The 10,007-nt window shown below is 42.3% G+C and overlaps 1 protein-coding gene across 2 annotated transcripts in view; it reads right to left on the bottom strand.

Annotated features, from left to right (window-relative positions):
• The window catches only part of TMEM107 (transmembrane protein 107), a gene marked incomplete at its 5' end in the record, with an annotated part of 310,992 nt that extends 302,540 nt beyond the window's left edge, over positions 1 to 8,452 (bottom strand). For both annotated transcript variants that reach the window (XM_044077280.1, XM_044077281.1), the window contains 2 exon segments: positions 8,028 to 8,095; positions 8,342 to 8,452. In XM_044077280.1, coding sequence (XP_043933215.1) covers positions 8,028 to 8,095; positions 8,342 to 8,428 — 155 coding nt within the window.
• Positions 8,453 to 10,007: the final 1,555 nt, after the last annotated feature.

Below are 10,007 nucleotides of genomic sequence, written 5' to 3'. Positions count from 1 at the left end.
AAGCTTCCTTGACAGCCCTCTGCGATTGACAGGTATTCCTCTAGGCCACTCGGTGTATTACCGCTGGCGCCGTTTGGTGCAATTTTACACCGGCAGGGGTTTTGCGATTCAGTATTATCTGCCTCATTTGCATGGCATTGACTACTAATACATGGTTACGGCGCCAGACACCGCCGCCACTCCTTGGCAACCCTTAGGCTGTGGTTGTGGCTTTCCATTCATACTATGGTGTAGTATTGTGGCTGTGATGCTGATGTGTCTTATACTGCTCTTTTATGACATTGTCATATTACTTCATTGTTCCTCACCTTCCGCGGACATGTCCTGGGGTTCTGCTGTGGTTTTTGCGTACATAACATTTATGTCGTTATTTACATTTTCTGCATGTTTTCTTTTGACATTCTCGGTTTCTTTCCCCATTGCCATGTTGCACCAGTATGACACCTGACGTTGGCAGCCTTCCGTTACTCCTATGTCATGTTTGGATATATGTAAACCTTTTTTTTGGTTTACATTGCCGTGCTGTTATGCTACGCCTGCGCCACTTCGTGAATCGCTACTTGCCTTCATTCGCATGGTGCAACACCGCACATGGGGTATTTAACATACCTACGCCGGAGGCGGCGCAACTCCGGCGTACGCCGGTGATGCACGTGGGTTTGGATCGTACCTGAATCGCTTGGCGGCCATGTCTGGCGTTGTGGCGCCTACGCCATGCGTGCGCCTGGCGCAAGGTTCATGAATCCCGGGGTTAGTTTTATAACCACTTTTTTATTTATTTTTTATTTATTTAACATTTGTTGACCGGGAAAGTCCGACTAGGTTCCACAGAGCCTGTTTTCAGCAGAGGCCCAGGGAGAAATGCTCCACTTACTGTAAAGACAGTTCTAAAGTGAGATGTATTTTATTTAAAAATTGGGAATTGATTAGTAGTGACAACTTTTTAGTCAAAAAATTGTGAAATAAACCAATTTTAATTTTCAAAAGAGGTACTAACCTTAAAAATCTTTTGGAGAGCAAAAATGCCAACTAATTAAAGCAAGTTTAAAGCTATTGACCAGATTCAAATGGACATTAGAGATGGACATAAGGGAACTAACTCCTAGAGAAATGTGAATTAATCTGGCAACTAAGGCTAAATGTCTTTTGCAACCCAGGTTTGAATGAAGCATGCAACATAGCTTGTCTTCTTAAACTGAAGAGTCTAAACACACAAAATCTGTTTTAGTTGTTGGTGGGTAGCAGTTACTACAATACTTAGTATTTCTAGTGTAATTTTATTCTTATTTTCATTTTCTCATTAATCATCTGATTTTAGTTCAAACGGATGTTATACTCTTATGTACTGACAATGTTTGCTATTATTGTTATGGCATTAATTTGTTTAACTAGAAACATTGAACCTATTTTATAAGATAACAGCCCTTCATTGTGTTGTCGCTTTAATTCTGGTGGTGATGTAACAACTTTTGTTGGTTGATTGGTTTCTAGTATCATGTGATGTTTTACAAAGTTTTTAAAAAAAGTGATTTGTAACTTGGATGGTATCTGAAGAAGTTACTGTATTCCTGGTGACGAAAAGCGCTTCATTAAATAGTTACATACTTTATCAGTTTCCTTGGGCTTGTGGTCAACTCGTTTGGATTTCTGTTCAGAGGGGAGGCAAAAAGACCTATTTGGAGTACCCCTCTGGTGAAAGTACAGTTTTGTACCTACCATAAATGTAGATGTTAGAGTGTTCACCCTGCTGCAGTCATCACACTTGGGTTATCCTGTCGTCAGGCGGTCCCGCAGTAGGCCGGATTTCCAAAGTCTTGGTCCGACGTCAGTTGCTGTCACCTCATCCCTGACGTCAGTGCGCCAGGGGTACATATATTGCAACCAACGCCATTTACTTCAGTTTTTCTTGCCCCAGATGTCAGGTGCCCTCAAAAAGGTGAGCCAAATTTGTACCAAAAGGTGAGAACACTGTACAAACACAAAAAAAACTTCAGCTATAAGCAAATACATCAGTAAGACATAGCAAAGATTTAGTCAGTAGATCAGAGGGGTTGGAGGGAGGGTAACCTGGACTGCAGCAGAGTGAACACTCGAACATCTACATTTATGGTAGGTACAAAACTGTACTATATTCATCATGTTACCCTGCTGCAGTCATCACACTTGGGTTGAGTCCCAAAGCTAAGGAAGGGTGGAGGCATTATACAGGGTTAGTGGAGGCAATGAGGCCCTACAGAACTGCAGTGGCGAAGCCTGCTCTAGACTTAGAATAAAGAGGTAAGTGATGGTGTTTGGTGAAGATGTGTACAAAACTCCAAGTTGCAGCTGCTAAAATTTCCTTGGTAGGAACCCCCCTGAGAAAGGCTGTAGAGGTAGCTGTTGCCCTAGTAGAGTGGGATCTAATGGTAGGAGGAACTGGTTTCCCATGATGGGTATAGCAGAATCGTATGCAATGGCTTATCCATTTAGAAATGGTTTGCTTGGATATGGCCTTCCCTTGAGAAGCTGTAGCATAGGAAACAAAGACCTGGTCAGTTTTTCTGAAAGCCGTAGTTTTATCCAAGTAGTATCAAAGCTGCCTGTGAATGTCCAAGGAATGCAGGAGTCTCTCACCTTTGTTCTGTGGATTGGGGAAGAAAGTGGGTAGATGGATGGTTTGATTTAAAGCTACACTGGAAACCACCTTGGGCATGAAGGAAGGATTAGTTCATAGAGAAACTCTGTCTTGATGAAAAATGAGGAAAGGTTCTACCGCCATAAGTGCCTGTAATTCAGAAATTCTCCTAGCAGAAGTTATTGCCAGGAGCAGGGCAGTCTTCCAAGATAGGAACTGAAGGTCTGCAGAAAAAGCTGGTTCAAAGGGAGGAAGCGTTAGTTTTTCCAGAACAAAGTTGAGGTCCCATGTTGGTGTAGTAGCTCTTTTAGGTGGTCTAATGTTTTTGCCCCTCTGAGGAACTGCCTTAGGAGTGGATTTGAAAATAAAAGGTGGATTTGTGTCGTAGTGAGCTGAAATAGCTGAAGTATGGATTTTAATTGAGGAGAAGGAAAGTCCTTTATGCAACATCTTAGCTAAATATTGCAGAATGTGAGGCATATGAGGCTGAGTTGTGTCTTGGCCTTTAGCTTGGTTCAAAGCAGAAAGCCTGTTCCATTTGTCCGAGTAAGCCTTCCTGGTGCTTGGCCTCCTGGCTTCTAGAATAACATCCAGTACTGCTTGTGAAAGAGGGGCTGGTTGGATGCTTAATTGATTTGCCATGCAGCCAGGTTTAAGGTTTTGATCTGGCTGTGTAGAATCTGCTTGTCTTGTTGCGTGAGTAAATGAGGTATTTGAGGCAATATCCATGGTGGGCTGTGAGCCATATTCTTCAACAGCGGGTAGCAGTGCTGGCATGGCCAGTCTGGGGCTATGAGAATCATTCGAGGTTTCTCCTTCTTGACCTTCAAAAGAACCTTTGTGAGAAGAGGTAATGGAGGAAAGGCATATGCTGTCAGGTTTTTCCAACTGAAGGAGAGAGCGTCCACTTTCCAAGCTTGATGGTGGAATGTCCTTGTACAAAATTTTGTCAGCTGGTAGTTTTGAGGACTGGCAAACAGGTCTATATTTGGTAGGCCCCATCTTTGAGTTATCATTGCAAAAATTTGTGGGTCTAGCTTCCACTCATTGGGATCTTTGATGCTTCTGCTTAGGTAGTCTGCCAATGTGTTTTTCTGTCCTGGCAGGAAGTGAGCTTGTAACTGGACTTGGTAGGCCAGAGCTGTGTTCCATAAGATTAGTGCTTGCCTGCAAAGAGGGTAGGAATGAGTGCCCCCTTGTTTATGTACCACATTACTGTGGTGTTGTCCATCTTTATTGCCAGTTGTCCAGGCTGTAGTAGATCCTTGAAGGCTGTCAGAGCTTTCTGTACAGCTAGCATCTCTTTTTGGTTTATGTGCAGTTTTCTTTGTTCTGCAGTCCATAGGCCTTGAATGCATTGACCTGCCATATGTGCCCCCCAGGCCTAGTCTGAAGCATCTGTTGTGATAGTTTGCCTGGGTGGGGGCAAGGTGAAAGGCTGACCCTTGTTGAGGTGACATGCCTGTGCCCACCATAGAAATTCCTGTTGAAGGCAGGGAATGAGCGATATCACTGGGTCCAAGCTGTGGCTGTGTTGAGACCATACGCTTTTTAGGTACCATTGTAATTTCCTCATATGCAGTTTTGCAAATGGTATTATCAGAATGCAAGATGCCATGAAGCCCAAAGCCTGCAAAATTTTTCTTGCAGTTAATTGGGTCTTTGTTGCCATTGTCTTGAAATATTGAGTCAGTTGTAATTGCCTGTCTGGTGTAAGATAAGCCTTCTGGGCCGTTGTGTCCAAGCTGGCACCCAGGAATATCATTTTTTGTGAGGGTACTAGTTTTGACTTCTTTTCGTTTACTGTGTACCCCAGACAATTTAGAAGATGCTTTACAAAAGCCACATGTTGTAAGAGAATGTCTTTTCTTTCTACTTGGATGAGGCAGTCATCCAGGTATGGATATATTTGAATTCCTCTTTGTCTGCAGTATGCAATTACTGGTGCCAGGCATTTTGTGAATACTCTGGGCGCAGTAGATAAGCCAAAGGGCAGTGCAGAGAATTGATAATGGGTTGAACCTGCAATGAAACGGAGGTATCTTCTGCAACTTTGTCTGATAGGGACATGCAGGTATGCCTCCTTGAGGTCCAACGTTACCAGCCATGCTTCCTTGCCCAACATGGGAAGTAGCAAGTAGCTGCTGTAGTGTTACCATCTTGAATTTGGGAACTTGTAAGTAAGTATTTAGAATTGAAAGGTCCAGAACTGGTCTCCAAGCATTTTCTTTTCTGGGTACTAGGAAGAGTCTTGAGTAAAATCCTTGGCCTTGCTCTTGAGTTGGTATCCTTTGAATGGCTCTCATGGCCACGAGAGCTGTAATTTGTTTTTGAGCCTCTGCCCTTTGATTTTGTGGCAGGTTTGGCATTCCTCTTTTTATTGGTAAAGTGTGAAAGTGGAATCTGGATCCTCATAAAATTATGTCTAGGACCCATTTGTTCTTTGTGACCATGTGCCAGTTGTCTGCAAAAAGTGCTAGTTTCCCCCCCGGGGGGCTGACAAAAGAGCTTTGTTTGTCCAGCTGAGGTGCAAGTCATTGAGTTTGCCTTCTGGTGGGTTGAGACCGGTCTTCTCCTCCCTTATGGGTTGGAGTGCCCCATTGGCGAGATTTATACTGAGCTTGTGGTTGTCCTCTGCCCCTTGGGCGCCTGTATTTACCCCTATGAGGCCTGTCAGTGGCTGGAAAGGACCAATTTTTTGTTGGCCAGTTTCTGCCGAAGCGAGGGGGTTGCACCTGTAGGAAATCCTTGACTGTCTGCATTGATTTTGCCTTATCTTCCATTTTCTTTAAAACTTCTGCTTTAACACCAAAAAGAACATCCTGCTGTAAGGGAGCATCTAGTAGTTTTGCTTTAACAATGATCAGGCAGACTTTGTTCCTTTAACCAGGCATGCCTACGTATAACTGAACCAGTGACAGCTGCTCTGCAGGAGGCCTCTAAAGAATCAAACCCCCATTGTAAGGTATGTTTGCCCACCTGCTCAGTGGCGTGCAACAAATCCTGTACTTCTTTCAATTCAGGTTGTTGAGGTAGAGTGGTTATCTTTTGTTTTAACTGAGAGATCAGAAATTGCTGATACTTAAGCATATGAAATTGACAGTTTAGAGCTCTCATAGCTAAAGTGGCTGAGATGTAAACCTTTTTCCCCCATCTGTCTAGTGCTCTTGAATCCCTTTCAGAAGGTACTGGATTTTTAGCCATGGAAGCTTTAGCCCCCTTGGGACCCTGGGAGATGGTCTCTGGGTCAGCTACTGGGCTGGGCTTTTGTAAAGAAATCTGTGGGAATCAGGAACTCTGTAGTATCTGTCAGGCTTGGCTGGGGCAGGAGGCAGAGAGTCAGGGTTGAAACTGGATTTTAAGTAGACATCATCCACAATGTCCAAAACAGGAGGGATGGCTAGAGGTCTGTGTTGGGGGAGTAAAAAAAACTGAGCCTTTTCTTGGAATCCGAGTAATCCTGACCTTCCCAGTGAAAATGTTCCCTCATAGTGTGTAAAGTTTCCCCAAAAGAGTAATCTTCCGGAGGGGAAGCTGACGGAATAGAGTCTTCAGCATCAGAATCTTCATAAGGAGAGAAGGAATAGTCTTGGTCCTCAGAGGAATCCGAAGAAATAGACAGTTGTTCAGAGGAAGCAGATTCTTCCTCTTGTCTAGGCCTTTTGTCAGGAGGAGGCTGAGAACCCCTGATAAGAGAAATCAAATCTTCAGCCATCTTGAGCATCTGTTTCTTAGGCATAGGGCCTTGAACAGGGGACTGAAGTGAAGCCTTTTTCAATTTGGAAGGAGTCTTCGACTTGGAAAATGTTTTGACTGTAAGAGTCGGTCTGAAGACGCCTTCAGAAGGCGATGGTGTTTCAGAAACACAGACGTCCTTAGAAGGTAAATTGTTGGTAGGGCCTGAAGTAAAAGGCTGCGTCGGCCTAGTACATTCTGTCAAAATATCCGTAGCGGTCTCGGGTTCCAGAACTGCGGTAGTCAGAGGCTGCGTCGGAGCCTCACTGATAACCGGAGAACCAGAGACCGGATCAACCGAGGCCTCGGAATCGGGCTTAGGCCTGGGCTGTCAATCCTTATCCCTGTGCTTTTTATGCACGCCGGTAGTAGGTAGCTCTGACGGCATGTTATAATTAAATTTTCTGCCAAAAAAGTGTTGTGCGAAATCAAATGGTCTTTTAATAGTAAGTTTATTAAATCTAGCACAAAAACGACAAGAAGTGACGTTGTGATCAGGGCCTAGGCAAGGTATGCAATAAGAATGAAAATCCTTATGAGGTATTTGCTTCCCACAAGAAATACAATTGTTAACTTTTTCTGACATCGGTCTGAGGCAAGAGAAGAGAAGTTTCCCCAACGGGGTACTTAGCTTTATAGAAGACTTCGGTCTGAAATTCGAATTAGAAAAATCTCAGGAGTCGGCCGACTGGCACTTGCGAACTGCTTCAGGCACCACGCGGCAAGAAAGACTGAAGAAAACGGCGTCGGTTGCAATATATGTACCCCTGGTGCACTGACATCAGGGATGAGGCGACAGCAACCAACGTCAGACCAAGACTTTGGAAATCCGTCCGACTGCGGGACCGCCTGATGACAGGATAACCCAAGTGTGATGACTGCAGCAGGGTAACACGATGAACATCAATGTCCAGAAAGGACGAGGCGAGGGTTGGGACATACTGCCTCAAGGAATTGCATTATATTGGGGAAGGCTGAAGAACATTCCTGCAAACATATCCAGGAAGAATGTTTATGGGTTAGATAAAAAAAAAAAAAAAAAAGTGACAGTCTAACATAGAGCTTAGTGTCAACTGTAAGCAAAATGGGTAATTATACCATAGGTAGGGCAGACCTAGCATACTCAGAAACCAATTCTGGGGGCACTTTTTGAGGGCTTCACAAAAAGGGGTTACTTACCAGAAGGGATATTACTGTTGCATAATTTTGACCTCAACAAACACTGTAATGATGTCATGAAAGTCATTAATAAAAGATAGTTAGGCCTTCTTGCATTTCCCATACATGTGCTACTGCATATTGCTATTCCTATGTGAAATCTTCAAATCCTAAATGTAATCTGTAATTTGTAATTCTCTGGAGCTTTGTTCCCCAGTACTCCATTGAAAATGGGCTCCTTGTGGCCCAATGGACTATCCTGGCAAACATACTATAAATAAATAAATAAATTATTTGTGTGCCCGGATAAAGGAATGGATGGTTTTATGGGAACAAAGGACTGCAATGTTTTGATTCTTAAAAACAGTCTACAATTTGCAGTTAACATCTATGTTTGGTCCCAAGCATTCTAATGTGAACAATAGGAGTCAAAAGCAGGTTCATACAAATTGTGAAGACACATTTCAAATTATTAAACAAATCATAGTCCACATTAAACAGAATGAAAATGTGACCTTACTCTGTATCACGGCTGTTGTACTGCTCCACAGAGTAGCTGGAAGGAAGACAAGCCAGAACATTGTTCTCCTGTGTTAAGGGACAAAACCACAAGTGTTTTGTATAAAGCAAAAGAAAAACAACATTCAATGATTATAGAACAGCTACAGTAAATAACTAGCAGTCTGTTGTTAAAACAGTGCAAATGTGGAAATACTGTAAAATGGGCACAGTGTTCAAATATAGATATAGACATGCACTCACACACCAAGAACAAACATTCCGCATGACAAAGAACACAGCTAGATTCTGATGTGTCATCAAATTATGCCATACCCGGGACCAGAAGATGGTAATGACAATGACTAAATGAGCGGTAAGTGTCAGAAAACGGGAAGGGATCAGACTAGACACTGCAGGCATCCTTCTTGATGTCAGCTGCGTATCCTACGGAAAGAAGCAATACAGTGTCATCATCTGAGAAGGTTTCCATTTTTAAACAATTACAGGTTAACACCACATTATTCAATACTGTAACACAAATTCAGAAAAAAAAATTGAAAAAAATTGACACATTAATTTAAAACAGTCAAATGGCACTTCCACTGAGGTCACCCATTTCTACACTTGGAGAACAGAATTTCTGGAGGGACCTCACAGCAAGAACAGTTTGGGGTGTATTCACATGAAGTCTGAACTGCATCCATGAGTGCAACGCAACAAAAACAAATAAAAATTAACAAATTAAACTAATGTTTCAACCCAATGTATTTATTCAAAATGAAAATGAAGGCTAAAATGATGCAATCATTTTTTTTAATCTTTCAGTTTCTTTCTGAAGAAGCCTACAAGTCAAAATTACACATTTGACATTTATCTTCTATTTATAATGTTTACTTAAAAATATATTTTTCTTGTTTCCAGGTCATACGCTTAGCAACACCTTGCCACTAGTGCTAGTTGTTAAACTGTTCATTTGCCTATCCTGCACACCATGTCTGTGCACGCTCTTATTTAGACTTGCTGAAAACCTCAAAAATACATTCATGCATCATGCATATTTTATGTTATTTCAGGTTCGGAATGTTCTAATCAAAACTGTACTTTCTATTTTAAACATACCGTCTTATTTACACTTACTTGTTGCACAAGATAATGTCAGTCACATGATGTGCAATATAACATCAGTCATGTGAAGTGCACACATGTGCACACCAACTGGATGTTCCTCGTGCTGACTGATGTCTGCTTTGCTGTCATCCCAACTGCATCCTTGGTTACCCTGTCTCATTCACTACATTTATACACTCGTAACCAACCTCATTCATCCTGACAATTTCCAAAAACTCCTACTCTCCAGTACGCTCACACAGACAGTCTTAAATCTCACTGCACCACACAAAACACCCTCCTCCTGATTTCCTAAAATTCTCATTCCAGATATTCAGACTCTCAATCAGCACTAGTTTTCGCAGACATATTACACAAAATCTAATACCACAGCCCACAAAAGTAACACACATATCTAGCTCCAAAGTTTATCTAGGACCAAAGTTTAACACCTTACACTTGGTAATGTTTAAAGAAAGATGGTAACATTTAAACCAGGATGTTATCATCACTAAATTACGCATTTAATGACACTATTAAATTCTTGTTATAACTGATGCAACTCGTACGCCAAGCGCATTTTCGGATATCCAATGATGTTACTTTGTCCTAGCTTGCTGTAATTCTTGCTGGTTGTGTTCGAAGCCATTCTCAGCTCCGACTTAGCTGAATACTAAAACTCGAGAGCTTCCACTGGCTTGAGGCTAACCCTTATCCCATGATGCTCTAGGCCAGATCCCCAGATCTCGTTTGCCGCTCCAGCATTGAGGTTGCTAGCTGGCTCGTTGGATAAGTAGACTAATTTTATAATTTTTCAGTGTTGTTTCCTTGATTTTTTTGTCTCTCTTCTACTTTAACAGTTATCGTGAGTCTGTGTTAGGTCTTGTCTCTA

This window comes from Protopterus annectens, chromosome 7.part0, assembly GCF_019279795.1.
Source record: "Protopterus annectens isolate FY-2018-M chromosome 7.part0, PAN1.0, whole genome shotgun sequence".
Lineage (NCBI taxonomy): Eukaryota > Metazoa > Chordata > Ceratodontiformes > Protopteridae > Protopterus > Protopterus annectens.
This window is presented reverse-complemented; position numbering and strand designations above follow the sequence as displayed.